At 50.4% G+C, this 21327-nt stretch overlaps 1 protein-coding gene across 2 annotated transcripts in view; it reads left to right on the forward strand.

The window, feature by feature from the left end:
- Positions 1–21327, forward strand: part of ZFHX3 (zinc finger homeobox 3) — a 252681-nt gene that overhangs the window by 82270 nt on the left and 149084 nt on the right. For both annotated transcript variants that reach the window (XM_036833736.1, XM_036833735.1), the window contains exons 2-3: positions 4912–7679; positions 13091–13587. In XM_036833736.1, the coding sequence (XP_036689631.1) occupies positions 4958–7679; positions 13091–13587 (3219 nt within the window). In that variant the 5' untranslated portion in view covers positions 4912–4957. The remainder of the gene's footprint in view (positions 1–4911; positions 7680–13090; positions 13588–21327) is intronic.

Consider the following 21327-nt stretch of genomic DNA (forward strand, 5'->3'; position numbering starts at 1 on the left):
CTCCCAAGCAAAAAAAAAAAGAAGGGCGTGTGTATGAACTGGCAGTGTTCCATTACATAGCAATCCTGATAGCCCATGATCTTAGAACAGTCCCTGGTACCTAAAGATTGAATGTGAATGTCAGATGTTCTGAAGTTCTCCTTGAGAAACAGACACTAAAGAAAAACATAGTAGAGTGGCAAAGAACACAGACTCCACAGCCAGACTATGGTTTTGTCATTTAGGCTGCATAACTGGAGCAACCTCAGTTTTCCCTTCTTCAAAATGGGGATAAAAATAGCACCCATCTCACTCAGGACTTCTCTGGTGGTCCAGTGGTTAAAACTTCGCTTTCCAATGCAGGGGGTGCAGGTTCAATCCCTGGTCGGGGAGCTAAGATCCCACGTGCCTCACAGCCAAAAAGCCAAAACATAAAACAGAAGCAATATTGTAACAAATTCCATAAAGACTAACAATGGTCTACATCAAAAACAAAAAAAAAAAATTAAAAAAAAATAGCACCCATCTCATGGAATGTTATGAGCATCGAGGTGGCATTGAACCCACAGGCCTTACCATGATGCCACACACAGGAAGCGATGACTTCCCTTAAGATGATTTTCATTTTAAAAAGCCTTGGGAAATAAAGGCGCAAAGGAGGAAATGAAGTAGCCCATAACCTCATCCCTTAGCAATTACCGTTGTAAAATTTTTTGATATAAATCTCATGTATTTCCATATGCAGACCTATATAGGCTTTGTTCACTCAGCATCCTGTGTGATCATTTTCCCATGCCCGTAACTAGTTTCTTTTAAAAATGCTATTTTTTAACATCCTATGGAACGCTATGCACTGTAATTTATTTAGAGAGTACCTTGTTTCCCCAGATTATTTCCATCTCTTTTTTTGTTATGAACATTGTGATGAATAATCTTATATCTCTATGCATATCTTGGATTGTTTCCTGGAATGGGGGAATTGCTGAGTCAAAGGGCATGTGCATTTTTGAGGCTTTTGATACCCACTGCCAAATCGCCTTCAGGAAGCCGGTGCTCATCGAATCCCCCTCCAGCAGACCAGGGAGTCCCCGGGAGCCCTCCAGTTTACTTCTCTCTGGCGATGCTGCATGGGTTATTCACGAGGCGGGGGGCAACAGTTTCTCGCTGTCTCTGCTCTTCTTTGTTTTTCTTTTCTTACCCTTTGTTTCCTTTCTTGGTTTTCTGCCAAACTGCCTCTTGTGAAAGGACCGCCTAATTAACCCTGTGCTAATTAACAATTTAAAATTACACAGTGCGACTGTTCATGTTTAATTCTCCAGGAGCTGGCGCACCAGTGGAGCCCCTCCCCTTCCCAGTGACTGCACCTCCCACCCCGGCTTCCCTGTAACTGTTGCGTGGAGCCCAGTTCTGTCTCCTTAAGGGAATGGGATAAAGCTGTCACATCACATCTTCTCAGTTGAAAGAGGGAGATGGGGGGGGGGTGGCGCCCAGGATGACAGGGTGGAGTTTTATAATTTTAAACCATCTTTGAAAAATAAAGACCGATATTGGCAAAGATGCAGGGGCTTTACAGGTAGGTTCCAAGGAAGCTGTAACTTGTGAGAGGAGAAGACGTTAGAACTTTTCTGTGCAAGATGACTTCTCACACGGCAGAGGGAGGTGCCCAGCAGAGAGTGCGAGGCTAGATCCCTCCTGTCTCTTCCCTTTAACTCTCTTACTGGAGAGATGTGCTCAATTGAAATCTAACTGAATTCTTAAAACCACACACACACACAAAAACCCTTGCTGAGTACAACACTGGTGGTCATGAGTAGAGCATGTCTGTGTTTGAAGGGGATTTTGGGGTGTAAATGGCTGGAGGGAAGCAGGCTGCAGGAGGGGTTGCGGGTTTGTGGTGTGTGAGCTGGCCCTGGCGGTACTGGAGGATGAGGAGGGGTGCAGAGCCGCGGGTATGGGGGCTGTGAGAGCACGGGGACCCGCTGGATTCCCAGGCTGCCCTCCGTAACTGAAGATCATTGATTTTACGGGAAACCGTGTTTACAGACAGAGTGCCGATCGACCTGCTGAGTTGACTTCTGCCTCCTTAAGTAAGAACTATCTTTTTCTTATTGACTGGCTGATAAACAGAGTGAAAGGAGCTGCTGGCCGGGTAGGAGAGTGGTAGAGGGCCTGAGGTCCTGGAGCTGAAGGATGGGGCAGGGCTAAGAGATTTCTTCATCTCTGTGCTCTGGTCCCCTCTTGGCCACCCGCATCCCTGCGCTTCCCAGGGACTGGTGGGCGGGCCCAAGACTGACCCTGCGTGGTTACCTAGCAGTGCAGGTCCCAGGCATGGAGGAGCTGGTGGTCTGGTGAAGATGTTGTAAAACAGAGCGTGTCTCACTCAAGCTTTAATAATGCACATCCCCTGGGCATTTGTATTAAAAATGCAGATTCTGATCTGAGAGTCTGCGTTTCTCACAGGCTCACTGGTGAGCTCACTGGCCCTGGACCACACGTGACTTAGCAGAGTTGTAAGAGCTTCTGATTGCCCTGGCCAGCAAGCGTTGAAAGGAAGCCCAGAACTGGTGCCTGAGGTCCAGAGTGGGATCCTTCTTTCCCACCAGCATCTCAGTGGGCTGTCGCCCCTGTGAATGAGTGGTCCCCTGTGTGTCCCCTCGCATGGGGCTAGCGTCACCGTGACGGGCGCATCTGTCTTTGCCTATAAGGTCATCTTTTCTTGACACCTTTTGCTGAGGAATAGAAAACAAAGTTAGGTGAGTTTTTAGAAGTCCCAGTCCCTTAGCTGGATGATTTGTGGAGGAGGAAGAAGAAGAGAGCAGAGCAAGAAAAGCCCACCAATTAATTGGTAAATGCTTGCAGGTTTCTTAGCCCAGTCCAGGCTGGAGAGGAGATTGGCTTTGCTGTCGATACACAAGTCCCTGGCGAAGCATCAAAGCTGTTCTCCTTTATCAATCGTGGCCTCCCCTTCCCGCATGTTCCTGTAACTTACCAAGCATTTATGACATTGATTTTACAATCGGGCTGTTAACCCTCCCGCCCCTTCAGGCCTGCCCACCTTTTTGGCCTGAGCTGTCAATCAGATGTCATCCAGCCAGTTACGTGCGTCCTTAGGAAGAGCCACCCTGGATTCTCACCTGTATCCCAGCTGAGCCTTGCGAGGAAGTCTCATTGCATTTGCTGTTTGGTTTGGTGAGGTTATCTTTGTTTAAAGTCAATATGTCTTTTCTAAGGCACACGGAACCTTGTAATGGAGTTTGAGGTTATATGCTGAGAGGTGGTGTGTGTGTGTGTGTTTTAAACAAAACGTGACCCGTTCTTCCAAAAAGTTGTTTCTCCTGAGACTTCTGGTAAACCTGCCTCCCCCGTCTTTTCCCGAGGGGGAGCTATTGGCTCACTGTGCAGGCGAGAATCAAGCAATGAAAAAAGAGTGGGAAGATGGGAGTTGGTGGGGAGGGAGACCAAACCCAGCCAAAACCTTCATCCACTGTGTGTGAATGAGATGGTGAGTGGAGAAGCAGCCAAGTGTTCTCCTGGAAGGAGGTGTGGCGGGAGGGTGGCCTGGGATTTGCAGCGAATGGTCAGGGCCGTGCGAGGAAGCGCTGAGTTGCCTGCTGGCGTGGGGCCGGACGGAAGAAATACTCCTGTGATGTAGTTGCCACAGGAGCAGAGCGGTGGCGGGTGATCTGATGTCTCCCTCCCCAGGGACGCAAGGTCTCAGAGGGCAAATTCAGCTTAGTGGCACTTTGGAGTCGGAAACGGAAAAGCCCCAGGGCTGAAGGACAGCTGCTTTGGGTAGCGACTAATAACTAAGAGGCAGGTGTGGAGCGGGGGCTGGCGGAGCCCAGCTGCCATCTCGGCTCGCCGCGAAGATCCTTGACAGCAGAAACCACCCAGCCAGTGGTGAACAGACAGGCTCACCCAGACAGGGCGAGATCCTCTCTGCTGGCGGGGAGTCGGCCCGTTGAGAGTCTGGGCGGTTCTTCTTAGAAACATCAAGCTCACGTTTTGCACCTACATATTTTGAGTCTGAAACCAGCTGAGTCACAAGCAAGGGTGTTCTGTGGGTTGTAGGGAGGGGATGGGAATTGGGAGATCCGCCTTCCTCAGCGCCTGGATGGCATTGGCCTCGTTTTTAGATTTAGGCCCTCAGTTTTACTGCTTGTAAAATGGGACGATGTCTCCCAGACTCGGAGAGGATGAATGCAGCCGTGGGCCCTTTTGGGGGCTTCGCAGAGCTCGTCCAGGCCTGCACGCTTGCCCTTGAGCCCCGTAGTCCTCAACGCTTTTCCGTGAGCTTCTCAAACTAGAAATCTGCTCAGTAAGAGCAACGGCACAGCTTCGCCTCTAAATCAAATGGCGTATCCCCTCCCAGGTTCATGATCCTTCCTCGAGGGCTGCGAAGTCTTCCTCCTCCTGTCTGTCCTTCCCCGGCGTCCCCCGGGCCCCCAGGCAGTGCGGGCAGCCGGGGTGGCTTTGTGCTGCGATCTGTGTGCAGCGGGACCGCTGTTCTGTGTCCTCGGCGGGGCCTGGCGAGTTGATGCGGTCCTCCTCCTCCCCTGTGGCTCGTCGCCCGGCCCCGACTCTGACGCTGTGCTTGCAAAGAACACAGATTCGAACCCGTCTCCAGGGGTAGAGCTGCCGACAGTTTGAAGACAAAGAGGGATTCTCCTGATGCCCCTTTCCCCGCACCTCCACCCCCGCTTCTGCCACACACCCCGGCCGTGACACCCAGGGGCGCCGCCCACCCTCTGCGCCTCGACGGGGTGGGGCGACGGCCGGGGTCCCCACTGCCCTGCGGTCTCTGTTGTGGGTGTGGACAGAAGCCTGTTAGAGCGCTCTGTGTGGGACCTTAGCCTCGGCCCTCCTAACCTCTTTCCTTTCTCTCTCTCTTCCCCCTCTCTCCCTCCTCTCCCCCTTGCCTCCGCCCTTCAGGTCCGATCCGTACTGGGTGCAATGAAAGCTCCACGCAGGCCTTACCATGGAAGGCTGTGACTCGCCTGTCGTCTCGGGGAAGGACAATGGGTGCGGTATCCCTCAGCACCAGCAATGGACTGAACCCAACAGCGCCCACCTCCCCGACAAACCCAGTAGCATGGAGCAGTCCGCAAGCGAGAGCCACGGGCCCCTGGACGGCCTGAGGGCCCCCTTCAATGAGCGCCTCGCGGAGGGCACCGTCCCGGCCGGCCCCGCGGCCGAGCCCGCCGGCAAGGAGGTCAGCTGCAACGAGTGCTCGGCCTCCTTCGCCAGCCTCCAGACCTACATGGAGCACCGGTGCCCCGGCGCGCGCCCCCCGCCGCCCCTGCGGGAGGAGAGCGGGGGCGACAGCAGCGAGGAGGGCGACGAGGAGAGTGACGTGGAGAACCTGGCCGGGGAGATCGTGTACCAGCCGGACGGCTCGGCCTACATCGTGGAGAGCCTGAGCCAGCTGACCCCGGGCGGGGGCGGGGGCGGGGGCGGCGGCGGGCCCCTCCCGTCGCTCTTCCTGAACTCTCTCCCCGCCTCGGCGGGCAAGCAGGGGGACCCTTCCTGCGCTGCGCCCGTCTACCCACAGATCATCAACACTTTCCACATAGCCTCATCCTTCGGGAAATGGTTTGAGGGCCCAGACCAGGCTTTCGCGAATACCTCAGCCCTGACGGGGCTCAGCCCCGTCCTGCACAGCTTCCGCGTATTTGACGTGCGACACAAAAGCAACAAGGATTACCTGAACAGTGACGGCTCTGCCAAGAGCTCCTGCGTATCCAAAGATGTTCCCAACAATGTGGACCTGTCCAGATTTGATGGCTTCGTGCTCTATGGCAAGAGGAAGCCCATCCTGATGTGTTTCTTGTGCAAACTCTCCTTCGGGTACGTCCGTTCGTTTGTGACCCATGCGGTGCACGACCATCGAATGACCCTGAGTGAAGACGAGCGGAAACTTCTTAGCAATAAGAACATCTCCGCTATCATCCAAGGGATCGGCAAAGACAAGGAACCCCTTGTAAGTTTTCTGGAACCAAAAAACAAAAACTTTCAACTCCCTTTAGTTTCCACCGCTAACCTCATAGGCCCCGGACACAGTTTTTATGGTAAATTTAGTGGCATTCGAATGGAAGGGGAGGAGGCTCTCCCAGCCGGCCCTGCCGCCGGCCCCGAGCAGCCCCAGGCTGGTATCTTGACCCCCAGCACCCTCTTGAACCTTGGCGGGCTCACCAGCTCAGTCCTGAAGACCCCCATTACCTCAGTCCCCCTGGGGCCTCTGGCCTCCAGTCCTACCAAATCCTCAGAGGGCAAGGACTCTGGGGCAGCAGAAGGAGAGAAGCAAGAAGTGGGCGATGTGGATTGCTTCTCCGAGAAAGCAGAGCCGGCCGAGGAGGAGGCCGAGGAGGAGGAGGACGAGGAGGAGGAGGAGGAGGTGGAGGAGGAGGAGGACGAGGAGGAGGAAGAGGAGGAGGAGGAGGAGGACGAGGGCTGCAAAGGACTCTTTCCAAGCGAGTTGGACGACGAGCTGGAGGACAGGCCCCCCGAGGAGTCTGGGGCCGCAGCAGGTAGTAGCAGCAAAAAGGACCTTGCTCTCTCAAACCAAAGCATTTCTAACTCCCCCTTAATGCCTAATGTGCTCCAGACCCTGTCGAGGGGCGCAGCTTCTACTAGTTCTAATTCCGCTTCTTCCTTTGTTGTCTTTGATGGTGCGAACAGGAGGAATCGTTTAAGCTTTAACAGTGAGGGCGTCAGGGCCAACGTGGCAGAGGGCGGCAGGAGGCTGGACTTTGCTGATGAAAGTGCCAATAAAGACAATGCCACAGCACCAGAACCAAATGAAAGCACAGAGGGGGACGATGGGGGCTTCGTCCCCCATCACCAGCATGCTGGCTCCCTCTGCGAGCTTGGGGTGGGGGAGTGCCCCTCGGGGAGTGGCGTGGAGTGCCCCAAATGCGACACGGTCCTGGGCTCCTCCCGCTCGCTGGGCGGCCACATGACTATGATGCATTCTCGCAACTCGTGCAAGACACTCAAGTGCCCCAAGTGCAACTGGCACTACAAGTACCAGCAGACGCTGGAGGCGCACATGAAGGAGAAGCACCCGGAGCCGGGGGGCTCCTGCGTCTACTGCAAGAGCGGGCAGCCCCACCCTCGGCTGGCCCGAGGCGAGAGCTACACGTGTGGTTACAAGCCTTTCCGCTGTGAGGTGTGTAACTACTCCACAACTACCAAAGGCAACCTCAGCATTCATATGCAGTCCGACAAGCATCTCAACAACATGCAGAACCTGCAGAACGGAGGGGGCGAGCAGGTCTTCAGCCACACGGCTGGGGCGGCGGCGGCGGCTGCTGCGGCGGCGGCCGCCGCGGCCAGTATCGGCAGCTCCTGTGGGGCCCCCTCGCCCACCAAACCAAAAACCAAACCCACCTGGCGGTGCGAGGTGTGCGATTACGAGACCAACGTGGCCAGGAACCTCCGCATCCACATGACGAGCGAGAAGCACATGCACAACATGATGCTGCTGCAGCAGAACATGACCCAGATCCAACATAACCGCCACCTGGGCCTCGGCAGCCTGCCCTCGCCCGCGGAGGCCGAGCTCTACCAGTACTACCTGGCCCAGAACATGAACCTGCCCAACCTGAAGGTGGACAGCGCGGCCCCAGACGCCCAGTTCGTGATGGGCGGATTCCAGCTGGACCCCGCCGGGCCCATGGCCGCCATGACGCCCGCTCTAGGTGAGGCTGACTCCGTGTGTGTCTGTTCTGAGGATGGGAGTTAAAGCGGGGGAAGCTGAGAGCGGGCCGAGATCGTGTTGACTTGGTGGATTCTGTCGAGTCCTGTGGATTTGGGGGATCTTTATTTTCTCGAGAGTTGTTTTGTGCTCGACTTGAGCGTCCAGCCCTCACGTCTTTTTCTCAAGAATCCCTTGAACTCTGTGTGAGCCTGTGGAAGGTGATTTGCGTTCAGCAGAGACGTGGTTGCACTCCGGCTCCGCGGGCCGGGATTAAAATATAAGTGTTTCCTCTAGTTTTTGGCTTCGGGTCAACTTTCCCTTCTGTTCCCATTCCCCCTTTCTCTGTCCCTTTCTCGATTTGAAAAATTGCCACAATTCCCCTAAACTTTGGGGTTCCATTAAATATTTATTGAAATGTACAGGAAACGGTAGCTGGAGTTTTAAATAGGGACAGTCATCTCCGGAAGAGGAACGGGAAACCGTAGTGTGTCTTATTTAAATAAGCCAAGGCTGGTTCTGAGCTGACTGGGAGCCACCCAGATACGTTTCTCAAAGCTCTCCAGTGTTTTCACCAGGACCTTGATGAAAGGGAGGGGTTCTTTCTCTTTCTTACTTTGCATGAGTTGCCAGTGATCAGTATAGTTGGGAATTAGATGACCCTGGGGCACCGTGAGGAGTGGTGTGATAGATGAGAGATGACTAAATTCTAAAGTTGTAAATTAAAGAAAGCCCAGTTTTAACATCAGATCCCGGTTAACGGAGCCTTTGTTGCCATGGAGAACACGGCTCTATGTTAGAAGGCGCGGGTTGGCCGTTTTACCGTTGGCTTAATAGAGCTAGAACGGGACCAAGAGGATAGGATTTGAATGCCAAAAGCCATGACTCTTTCTTTGTTTAATTTTTAAAAAAGTATTTTATTGGAGTATAGTTGATTTACAGTGTTGTGTTAGTTTCAGGTGTACAGCAAAGTGAATCAGTTATACATATACATATGTTCACTCTTTTTTTTTTTTTTGAAGATTCTTCTCCCATTGACAGAGTATTGAGTAGAGTTCTCTGTGCTATATACTAGGTCTTTATTAGTTATCTATTTTATATATAGTAGTGTGTATATGTCAATCCCAATCTCCCAATTTATCCCTTCCCACCCCCCACACCCCCTGGTAACCGTAAGTTTGTTGTCTACATCCGTGACTCTACTTCTGTTTTGTAAATAAGTTCATTTGTACCTTTTTCTTAGATTCCACATATAGGCGATACCATATGATATTTGTCTTTCTGTGTCTGACTTACTTCACTCAGTATGACAGTCTCTAGGTCCATCCATGTTGCTGCAGAAGCCATGACTCTTTATGTACAAAGAATCATGACCATTTCTGGGGGGAGAGCTTCTGTAGCAAGAAAATGTACAAACCAGTTTCGCGAGGACCAGTGTGATGGTTGGGCCCCTCCTGCCCCAACTACGCGTGCCTCGGACGCACACTGCCTGGTCTTCATTCCCTGATCCCGCTAACCTCCTGAGACCAGCAGTGATGTCCTGAATGAAACAGGATACCCTTCCTGACATGGGAGTGAGTTGTTCTCGGCAACAAAGCATGAGCAAGTGCCTTTATCCTAGGATGGCTTAGGTTCATGCCAGAGGGCTAAACCTCCCCAGTAGGCACGTCTTTATTCGTGTGGTGTTGCAGTGCTAATTGCTGCGGATGAGTTATATTTCACAGCATTTAATTTGTTGTTCCTACCATGCATTTAAATTTGAATCCTTGCTACTTTAATCTTGTATTCTGTTTTGGAACATTGACCTGTTGATCTTTTCTTACCAAACAATTTGAAGATGTTTTACCCACTGGATAATCATGGATTCATAGAGATCAGTCATCTTATTCGTCCCCAGAGTGAACCACAGGGGATGCACACCTGGGAGTGGCATCAGTACTCGAAGACTTTTCACTTTTTAAAGCCTATGGGAATTGGGGTTTTCTCGTCTGGAGGTTTAAAATCTTGGGGAGGCAGATCTTGGAGTAAATCAAAGATAATGTTAAGTGGAATGAAGACACAGAAAATGGATGGGTTCATACTGGGTCACAATGAAGACTTTTTAATTACCGTGAAAACCAGTAATTCTGACTAAGGCTTGCATCGAGTGGTAGAGAAATAGTTTGCTTTTAACACCTGCTGTCTGTGAGTCTGCGGGGCATCTTGCGTTCCGGGCAGATGGCAGATGCACATACATAGAGGATCCAGACTTCATTTCTTAAAGAGAATAGAGTGATAGAGTGCTTCCTTCTGAAGACCTTACCCAGGTAGCCAAGGAGGGCCCTGAATTCCCAGTGTTGCTGCTTGTCAGCCGAGGTGAGTCTCTGGAGACCTCCTGTGCCTGCCTTAAGCCACAAGAGCCGTCGAGGTGGAGTGAGGGCGACAAATACTTTATGCCGGAAGCCGGCGTGGGTATGATAGGACGTGTCCACTTGGACCCACAGTTTAAGTCGCACGACCTCTGTAGAAGCCAACGTATGCAAATGAAAAGAGCGTAACTTTCAGTTCTGTCTGCAGCTCAACTGATTCTTCCTCAGGCCGTTTATGAGAAGGCTGTGGGCGTTATTAGGTATTACTGGGCTCTACAGGGGGAAGGTGGTGTGTGTGAACTACACCCTTGCTTACACAGTTAATGTTCGCATACTGCCTTTGACAGAAACTTCTCCTTCCTGTTATCAAACAGATGCTGATCCTGGGGGTGCTTTCTTCCCAGAGGCCTTCAGGGAAAAGTTCGGCACCCTTGGTCTGGTCTGGTTGAATTTGCCTCCATTTGTAGACCAGATATTAGGCTTGAGGCCAGATGAACATCCTTCCAGACATTCCTTTGGACTACAGTTGAGCACAGCACCGAAAAATGGGTAGCTTGCCAAGGCGTCTCCATGTTTCCCGAGCAGCCAGCCAGCCACAGGGCACCTACGTGAGCTTTAAGAGCTCCTCTGATTCTGCTTTTGATTGTAGAAGGTGTCTTTTAATCCCTCTGCCTCTCTGAGGGTGTGCTCGTGGGCGGGACTCAGGTACCAGGGTGTCAGCTTCCAGCCTTCAAGTCAGGTGTGTGGGGAGATGGGGCCCACTCCTCTCCAAGACCATCTGTCCGGCATGATTCAAGAGTGGGCACCCGCTAAGTTCTCAATGTGGACGCTCTCCTCCCGCCTGCCTGTGAATTGGGTGAGGTTCCTCTATTTCTTGGGGGCTGAATTAGTTCCTTGCAGCCCTATGGATTTGTAGGATTCCAAGCCCTAGGGGTGTTTCTCCAGGGTATAGTTCTCAAGGGAGTTTTGGCTTGCCTGTCGCCCACATTTCACTGCTTCTCTGCTTCTGTCTTTGATTTGCATTTCATTTTAAGAGCTTGGGATGGCAACAGGGACCTATTTCCTCTGCGTGTTCCGAGGACTTCTCATTTTCACTCAGGCATCCAGCAAGTGACAGCTGAATTTCTCTTTAGAGCAATATTGATGTGCTGAGGTTAAATTTAAAAAGTGAAAAAGATCTGATGTTTCAGGTGGTCGGCATCAGGAACAAATATGTGTTTGCTCCTCGTCTTCCCCTCCGGGCAGTTTCTGCTGTCACTGAACACCGCGTGTGTTTCCTGGATGCTGCCCGGCCTTCGTCCCCGTCAAGGGATGGAGCTTTTAGGCTTCTTTCCCCTGTCTCTTTTTCTCTCTTGTCCTAAAAAGAATGTCACAGTTATGGCTCCTCTCACCAGGGGAGATGGCAAGAGAGAAGACAAGCAGAAAGCTTCCCCAGTCTTCTGACACGCGTGCGCAAAAGATTCCTGTGTCTTGCTAGACTGTCCACAGGCTTCAAATGCAGCCACTCTGCTCAGTCAAGCCTGTACTGAGCTGCTCGCTCCAAGTGCCTTGTGTAGCATAAATAAGAAAACCTTTTTTTTTTTTAAAAAAAATAATAACGTCTTTTCCTTGATTAGCCACTAACTTGGATTCTAATCAGTCATTAAAAAAAAAAAAATAACCTCAGCCCAACCACATGTAAAAGGTCAAGTTTAAATATCAGTTGGGGAGTGACAGGGGCAGACGTAATAGCTGAAGCGTGCGTATGTTTAGGGGAGAGGCGAAAAACAGAAGCCGGAGCTCAGCATTCTGCTTGACTGTTCGCTTCTAGGTAATGGAGGGAAGGCTGCTCTTTCCAGGCCTTTCCTGTGCTATAACTAAGAACTCAAAGTATTAATTTACCGCCGGTGAATGAGAGCCGGTCCCTGGTTTACGCAGGGCAGTGATGGACTGAGAAAGAGCAGGGGTGGAGAGGGAGGAGTTGAGCTTTCTCAGACCCTTTTTTTCAGGGCTGTGAGCTGACCTTTGCCTTTTCACTGTCCATCTTAATCCAACTTCCCAAACCTGTAACATTTTGGCTGCTTTTTACCTTGTCTGGCACATCACACGTTTGAGCCTCTGAGCAGGGGCCTATGTACCCTCTAGAGGTTCAACAAGGAGAAGACTGGACCCTCGTCCTAAAGAGGCTACACCCTGATGGGGACACCGGCCAGCATGAGGCTCTGTATGTGGCTGAAATATGCCAAAGGAGAATGTGACATGTCCCATAGTAGACCTACATTCCGCGCCGTGTAGGGGGCTCATGGAAGGGAAATGATCGTACTCTTGGGGAGGTGTGGGAGGAGCCAGTGCCACTGACAGGCAGGTAGGCTGTTGACCAGTGGGGTGTGACGAGGAATAGGGAGATCATTCCCGAAATCTCAGATTTAGAGCTGTGCTGTCCAATACAGTAGCCACTAACCTAAATGTAAATGAATTAAAAATAAATAAAACTAAAAATTCAGTTCTTCAGTTGTACCTTAGCCATATTTCAGTTGTCCAGTAGCCACACGTGACTAGTGATTTCCACACTGGACAGTGCAGATGCAAAATGTTTCCATCTTCGCAGGAAGTTCCTGTTAGATAGCACTGCCTGAGGTAAATTCTGGGCCCACTTCTGATTCACCATGAAGGCGTGGTGTCTTCAACATTTCAGGGACTGGAGTTTCAGATTCTGTTATGTCCAGTGAATGATGCCTTTTATTTCTGTCTTTTCTTGGGTCTGAGCGAGGAGCTGAATTGAAATATTCAAGAGATTAAGTGGTTCGTTCCTACGTTCTTCTAGGCGTTCTTTTCCAAAAGAAGAAACAAACAAACAAACAAACATACAGCCTTCCACACGTTTCAGAACGTCCGTAGGAAAGATGCGAACACATCAAGTTGATTTTTGTTGCAGTTTTTCCCAGTTAGTAGCACCTTGCAGTGCTTGAAACGGGGTCTCTTGTCTGCTGGAGCCTGGGTTGAGGGTGGGGGAGGGCCGGCGGTGCCTCAGTTAGGGCGGCCGCTGTGAGCCTGGCCTCTGATTCTCTGCCGTTCTCCTTCCCTGCAGTGGGCGGTGAGATCCCCCTAGACATGCGGCTCGGGGGCGGGCAGCTGGTGTCAGAGGAGCTGATGAACCTGGGCGAGAGCTTCATCCAGACCAACGACCCGTCGCTGAAGCTCTTCCAGTGTGCCGTCTGCAACAAGTTCACCACGGACACCCTGGACCTGCTGGGGCTGCACATGAACGTGGAGCGCAGCCTCCCTGAGGACGAGTGGAAGGCCGTGCTGGGGGACTCGTACCAGTGCAAGCTCTGCCGCTACAACACGCAGCTCAAGGCCAACTTCCAGCTGCACTGCAAGACAGACAAGCACGTGCAGAAGTACCAGCTGGTGGCCCACATCAAGGAGGGCGGCAAAGCCAACGAGTGGCGGCTCAAGTGCGTGGCCATCGGCAACCCTGTCCACCTCAAGTGCAACGCCTGCGACTATTACACCAATAGCTTGGAGAAGCTGCGGCTGCACACGGTCAACTCCAGGCACGAGGCCAGCCTGAAGCTGTACAAGGTAAGACCCAGGCTGTCTCTGGAAGGGAGTTCGTTGGATCCCTGGGTGACGGGGAGGGCTGGGGTGGACAGACACAGAGGGGCTGGTGGCTGGCTGGCGTTGGGAGGGGAGCTGGCAACCTGGCGGTGGGCTTCAGCCGGGCACTGCAGGGTCTGTGTGTGGGGTGCCTCATTTGGGGGGCAGGTTGTGTTTCCAGCAGCCCGATACTGTACATTGTTTCCTTTACCCTCCCACTGTCTTTAGAACTGGCTTTCCTCCTACCTCACATTTGCCATTTCCCTAGTTCTGGCTTTGCCTTTGGTCTCCTGTGTTTCCCCTCTCTCCTGCAGGATTTCTGTTCTCCTTTTCCATCTGGTTAGTCCCCGTTTTTCGGTCTCTTCTCCCCGGATGCCCCCTGGGGTTCTTTGTTTATGTTTGTTCATTCATTCATTTATTCAACAGGCACACATTAAGCCCCAGCCATATACCAGGCCCTGTTCTGGGCCTACATCCGTACACAAGGTTGACAAAAAGTCCCTTTCCTCCTAGAGCTTCCATTCTTTTGGGGGGTGGAGGGATGGATGAGAAACACAATGGCTAAGTTAGATGGTAGTAAATGCTGTGGGGAAAAATAGGGTCAGGTGAGGGGCCCCTTTGTTCTTTTTCGCTCTGCTTCCCGTGTTCTATGCCTCCTTTCTCTTCCTCATGTTTAAATTTTCCTTCTTCTTGCCGGGTTTCTCCCATCCTCCTCCTCTTACTCTGTCCTCCCTGCTTCTCCTTCCTTCCCATCCCTCCTTCCTCGCCCCATCCCTCCTTCCTCACCCCTCCCTGCCCCCTTCATCCTTTCTCTCAGTCCGCAGACGGTAACAAGGAGGAGGTGCTCGGATACTGTAAATAGTCCTTTCACTGGCATGGCAGAATTGCTCCAGACGCTTCTATTGATTTTCACTGGACTTAAAGCCTCACCTTTTTCTCTAATCATCTCATAATGGCTTTAGTATGAACAATCAGGTACCAATCGCCATAAATCTGCCCAGCCTCCCTCTACGTCCCTTCCACACCCTCTCCCTCTCTTTCCATTTCCCTCCCTGTTATTGTCAGTCTCTCTTCTTTCCTTTCACACCGTTTCCCACATCTCTGGGCCAGCGAGCGCCAGGTTTCCCCTCACCCTGAGCTCCTTCATCCCCTTTCTGCTTATGGTGATTTTAAACGGAGACTCCAAATAAGGAAGACTCTCATCCTCTCCCCATATCGGCCTCTGCTGAGATGGATACGTGTGATTCATTTTACCATTGCTCATTCTCAGCTTGTCAAGAGACCTGTGTAACATGGATGAGAAGCCATTTTAGGGAAAGGAGGAGAAAGCAGGCATGAGGTAGTGGGAATAGAATGTTCTGGAATTGACTGCTGACTCTGGCACGGATGGGCTCAAGCATTGCAGAGGGGAGGGTCTGGGCACCAAACAGTCACCCTCACCCCTTGTCCTCTGTGAGCAGGACCCTCCCTGGATGGCTTCACCGTGTGCCACCCTTGGAAGGAAAGGCTCCTTGCCATCAGTTTAAATCGGAGGTTTTCATTGGCCACAGGGTGGTGCCGGTGTGGTCACGAAAACCTGATGGAGAAACCGGTGGAAAAAAGAGTTTCTAAAGGACCCGACTGAGTGAAATTAGTACAAAGGACCCGGTGTGGCCCTGGAAGGTTGTATGCAGCTTTGATGGAGGTTGTTTAGAGGTGGCACGAAGCTGGCCTCTTCCATCTGAGGAAAAACATTGCCTTTTAGATTATAAAATGCGTGGGGTGGTGATTAACTCTTCATGCTGTGGCCTCCAGTAAGAGTGGACCAGCCCTTGGATTTGCTTCTGAAGGGCCTGGAACCTGGAGGATTCGCTAAGTACATACCTTTTTGGTCCCCGGACCTCGTGCACTGGTCACACCTAGAGGGTCGGGCTGTGGTGGTTTCCAGGGCGGATGTGAGGGAAGCAGTTTGAGTGTTTCTGTTTGTGCTTTGCTGAACTAGCTCTGGATGCTCATCCCCTGCCTTAGTTTTCTCATTTTATGTATGTGTATATATTTGTGTGTGTTTTTGAAGATGGAGGAAACTCCTGCTCCAAAAAGGCAGCATAGCAGAAGCGTAAGTATTGGGATGCAGGGTAGAATGTGGGAACCAATGCTTAGAGGGGAGGTGCCCAGGCAGTGCGTTTGGCTGGCACATCTTAGGGGTGACCTCCACCCACATTCGGGGCAGAATCCCCTGTGTCAGGAGCCGAAGGTCGTCAGTCTGGTCTCATTGGGTAATGAGTGTCCCCGTGACTCCGCTGTGGGGGTGGGGAGTTCTCCCACCCACTCCTGGATGTGACCCAGAAACTTCGCATCTCAGTGCCTGCCCCGGGCCTTTCTGTCGTACAGCGTGACTGAGATAAACTCCTCTTGTCCCCGAGGGGGGTCCCTCTCACAGGGTCTTGTGAGTCCTCGGATTTGGGGTGGGGCTTGGAGGTGTTTGAGAGTCAGTTTTTCTCTAGGCCCTGGTGTGGCCTGTGGTAAATGGAGATTGATTGCATGTTATTTTTCCTCTTGCTAATGTAATCCATTAGCCCAGCACATGCATAATCAGTTTAGAGCACAGTTAACTGGATATAATCGAGTTCTTTACTGTCTGCTAGAGAAACAGCTCCAGATGCTGCTGACCCGGGGAGGGCACCCGGCTTCTCACACGCGGCCCTCCTCACTAACCCCTTCCCCAAGGCCTACCCTGACCCCCGCCCCGCTCCCACGCCACCCACCCCATCTTGGTCCCCTGGCAAATTACTCATGATCGGTCGGCAAGATACCCGCACTTGCTTTCTGTTGCATCTGCTCAAGTGGTCGTGATGCATCCGACTTCCTTGTCGGTCTCCCAACCTCTTTCCCCTCCTCTTCCTCTGGCATGCTGAAGGCGACAGAGCAGTGGTCTCGGGAGATGCAGGCAGAAGTGTAGCTTTCCGGTCTGTCCTTGGACACGTTGGTCCAGAGTCATTTCTCTTGGTGTCATAAATCCTGGCATGTACGTTGCTGGATTAGGACTGAGCTGTCTGAAAGCAGGAGATAATTCCTAATCTGGACACGAGAGGGTTGGGCTAATCTGCAAAAAGGAGAAACTGGCGATACTCTCTCTCTTGCCTGGCTGGAATTGTCTAGTTTGGATTATTGTGTGAGAGCAATTTTTAAATCGAGATTAACGTTCATCGAATTCTTCCTCCCTGCCTCCTGGAAGTGAAGGGAAGTGGGGGTCAGCTGGGGAGCCCCAGGCATCAGATGGAAGCTGTTTCCTTTTCTCTTTGCTCCCAGGTTACTTTTCTGAAATGCTCGTGATTAAATTCCTTGAGTCTTTTTTTTGGGTCTTAAATAGCGGTGGCTCTGGTCCAGCCCCCAGTGGTCGTATGTCCAGACCCTCACAGCTGCCGTTATGGGCACTGTGATAGATTGACACAGAGACGCAGCGGGAAGGCCAGGGGCCCCAGTCAGGCTTAGAGGCTGAGCTCTTGGTTTTTTGCCTATAGTGATTCATCTGAGCCGGAATGGAAGTGTGTTGTGGGAAAGGTACTTGTCTCTCATTAGGGCTTGAGCTCCAGAATGGGAATTCCTCACCTTACTGCTTTCCCACATAGATGTTTCACTCTTCTCCTAGAGGACCTGCTCCCAGGCCCCTGTCTCCCACTCCTTCCCCCCACAGAGACGCGGGGTGTTCTTGCTTGTCTTAAATAGGGGGGCAGCAGGTACTGATAGCGACTGCCCTCCACTCTCCTCCATGCTAGCGCAGATCCTGAGTCCAGTTTGTGGGTTCAGAGCTAGTGGGAGCTCTTCTGTGTTTATCTGGACTTGCCTGCTGTGTGGCTTCCCTGGTGAGCTCTCTGAAATTTGTAGTGTTTTCCGCTTGGGGGAGGAGGGTGCAGAAAGGGCAGTTGGAGATCAGTGCACACCTGCCAACTATTAGAATCTGTTTTTCACTTTGATGTTTTTCTTCACCTGAGAGTCATTGGGATGGAAATCCATCAACTTGAGCAGAGAGATTAAGACCCCACCAGAATCTATTACTCAAACAGTTCCCAGCTGAGTTTTCTTTGATTGGGCCCAGCCCAAAAGTTTCATATTAATCTTAAATTATACACAAAGAAGGTTGTCTACCACAGGGTTGAGTCTGGGCCCCATGTGAGCTGCATCGGGCCAGCTAGGCAAACCGAGGGGGAGACGCCAGATCTATTCGGTTTCAAGTAGGAGGTAGAGTATGGCACCAACTGACTGAACAGTACTTACCCAAATTCTCCACATAGTGGGCTTTGATGCTTGCCATCCTATTGGGATTATTCGAGGTAGAATGAAGGAAGAAACCCTCTGTCAGACTCTGCATTACTTCAGAATCCATCTTCTCAGTTCTTTCCCTGACGGGGTTCACTCTCCCAGCAGGGCAGTAAATTCACCATAGGATGGATGGACAGATTGGAAGATGTACCAACAAGTCAGACGGAGGTTTGGTTTGCAATTTGCATTCTTCATGCTCCTTTATGGGTGCACGGGGTGTGGGTCTTAGGCACACATCGGCACGCTTCATGCCCACAGATGGTGACCGGCAGCCTTTGTCTTGCTTGGAAAGCAAAAAGCTGTCCCTCCTCCCTCCTCCCTCCTCGTCCTCTCCACCCTGGTGTGGCTTCATGTTTGAAGCCCTGGTACAGGTGCCATCTGGTTTCCATTGTCACTCTGGAACCAGTTTCCTCAAACCTTGCTTTCTCATTAGGTCGACTATTTTTTTTAAGTGCATACTTATGCCTTCTTCTCTCCATACCTTGGTGCTTTCAACCAAAAATGAAAGGCAGGGAATGTTTTCCTGTGGTTGATTTAGAAGGTGTGAAGGGCCAGATGTTTTGGTAAATTTGAACACGTTTCGCCTTCATGCCCTCCATCTCCCGGAGCAGCTGGGGGTCTGAAGTTCATTTCCCTCACTTGATGGCTGGGCTCGCGGGATGGGGGGCTTCTGGGGCTGGGCTGGGAGACTGCGTGCACATGGGCCCCATGGTCACCACTGGAGAGCCCGGGGGTGCTCTGGCAGTGTTTCTGGCCACACGATAACTTCAAGGGGACTCTAGGAAGGTTGAAAAATCAAATCTTTTTTGGAGGCAGGGCTCGTGTTGGGACAGATTTAATCCTTCACTGCTGTAGGAATTATGGCCAACATATGATATAGGAACGTGTGGCCATCGCATGGCCAGTGGGTGCAGTGTGAAAGATCGGCACCTCAGTGCAGTCCTGCCCTCCCTCCAAAACCATCCCGCCCACCTTCATCTGAATCTCTCTAGTGGGTGCCATTTCATTCAACACATTCATTCAGCTGATTGGCTTTAAGCACAAGCTTTGCCTAGATCCCTCTGGTTACTGCGTTATACACACCTTCATGTCAAGGAGGTTGGGTCATTGTTACCTTTGGCTCCACGCTTTAGATACCAAATAATGGAATTGAAATCTTATTAGGTGTGCCCGTTTTTTTAAAAGTCCAGCAGTAAATATGCTACCTGTTGAAAAACCAGTTTCATAACCATTAACCATAACACTTTCCCCTTTTTTCCAGATGCTTTTAGTATTTTTATTTTCTCTCTTTTTTCCCCTGCATCCTTTTTGTGGATGGTAAAGAACTGATCAGACCCCTTTAGATTATTATTGTATTCTTAATTATTTCTTCAAGACTGGCATCCCATGTTTACCTCAAGTGTAAGCTAATAATAAAATGTGGATTCCTTATTTTTATGGTAGAAATTATTAGTGTGAGTAATGTGTGTTCACTGTAGAAAATTTGAAAAATCCAGGGAAGTATAAGAGAAAATAATCATCAGCCTAAACCCCATCATATGACAACATATTTTTATTTCTTTCTTTTTGCATATAACAAGATGCATAAGTCATCTTACAAAATTGGAATTATGCTGCATGTATACAGTATTATACCTCAGCCCTTACATCTTTAAGTATTTTTCAGTACTTTTTAAAATGGAAGTCCTTTTTCTACTCTCCAGCTCTGCTCTCCAGAAACAAATCACTGTTGTTTAGATGATCTCCTTTTGGTTTTTTTTTTCCTATGCTTATACTGATAGAAATATGTGTGCCTGTGTGTACACATACATACTGTTCACTTAAGAAATCTTCATAGACACATGCTGTGTTTTCGGCTTGCTTTTCTCATATAACTGTTTATCCTGAAAATCATTTCAGGTTATTACATACTGATCTAGCTCACTCTTTTTAGTGGCTACATAGATTTCCATTTACTGACCAGGTCCTCACTGATGTACATTTATGTTACCTGCAGTTTTGATCTTACAGACAGTGAGGCGTAGGGAACACCTGTGTTCATACATCTCTCTACACTTGAGCTGTTCCAAGAAGTGGGCCTGCTGGGTTCCAGGGTGTCATGCCTGTAGATAGAGTACTTTCTAATGGCCCTTCAGAAAGAAAACCCTGTCAGAATATTATTCACATTGTTAAGAACATTTTAAATACTATTAAGTTTTAAGTATTTTAACTATTTTAAACATTTCAAGTTTTATTAAGAACATTTCATCTCCTCCCTATATTAGGTGATGCTCAAACCCCCGCATGGTGACCGACACTACGTTATTTTTTTGTTTTCATCAGATTGGCAAATTTGTTCCAATGTGGGTCTCTTTAATTGTTAGATAGGGTGAACGTTTTTTCATGCATTTATTGGCTGTTTGAATTTTTTCCTTTTAATATTTTATTTATTTATTTATTTATTTTTGGCTGCGTTGGGTCATTGTTGCTGTGCGCGGGCTTTCTCTAGTTGCGGCGAGCGGGAGCTACTCTTCGTTGCGGTGCACGGGCTTCTCATTGCGGTGGCTTCTCCTGTTGTGGAGCACGGGCTCTAGGTGCGTGGGCTCAGTAGTTGTGGCTCGCGGGCTGTAGAGTGCAGGCTCAGTAGTTGTGGCGCCAGGGCTTAGTTGCTCCGCGGCATGTGGGATCTTCCTGGACCAGGGCTCAAACCCGTGTCCCCTGCATTGGCAGGCGGATTCTTAACCACTGCGCCACCAGGGAAGCCCGTCCTGAATTTTTAAAGAATATTTATTTATTTTGCTGCGCCGGGTCTTAGTTGTGGCACGTGGGATCTTCGTTGCGGCATGCAGGATCTTTAGTTGCGGCATGTGGGATCTAGTTCCCTGACCAGGGATCTAACCTGGGCCCCTTGCATTGGGAGCGTGGAGTCTTAACTGCTGGACCACCAGCAAAGTCCCTTGGCTGTTTGAATTTCGTTAGTGGCTTTCCTTTTCATAGCCTTTGCCCTGTATTCATTCATTCATTCATTCAGTTCATTCATTCATTTTGGGGGTTTGGTCTTTTTTCTGATTGGTTTGCAAGAGCTCTTGGTTTATCAGGGCCAACGGTCCCTACTGTGCTGTGGATGCTGCAGAAATTTTTCCGAGTCTTTTATTCATCTTTCACTTAGCTTAATGATGTGCTTCAGCCTACAGAAACTTTTTCGTTTGTATGTTGTCCAATCTGCATCTCTGTTTCTTTATCCTTCTAACTCTTCTCTTTTTCCAGGGAGGCTCTCTCTCGCTGCTCATGTTATAAAATAATAACAGTAATAGCTAGCTCCTATACGACACTTATTGCCAAGCAGGTACTGTCATACCTGCTTTACAGGATTAATTGATTTACTCTTCTCTTAACCCACCTGTTTTCAAATGGGGGAACCCGAGGCAGAGGGCGTTACAAGTCACC

This window comes from Balaenoptera musculus, chromosome 19 (assembly GCF_009873245.2).
Source record: "Balaenoptera musculus isolate JJ_BM4_2016_0621 chromosome 19, mBalMus1.pri.v3, whole genome shotgun sequence".
In the NCBI taxonomy this organism is placed as follows: Eukaryota; Metazoa; Chordata; class Mammalia; order Artiodactyla; family Balaenopteridae; genus Balaenoptera; species Balaenoptera musculus.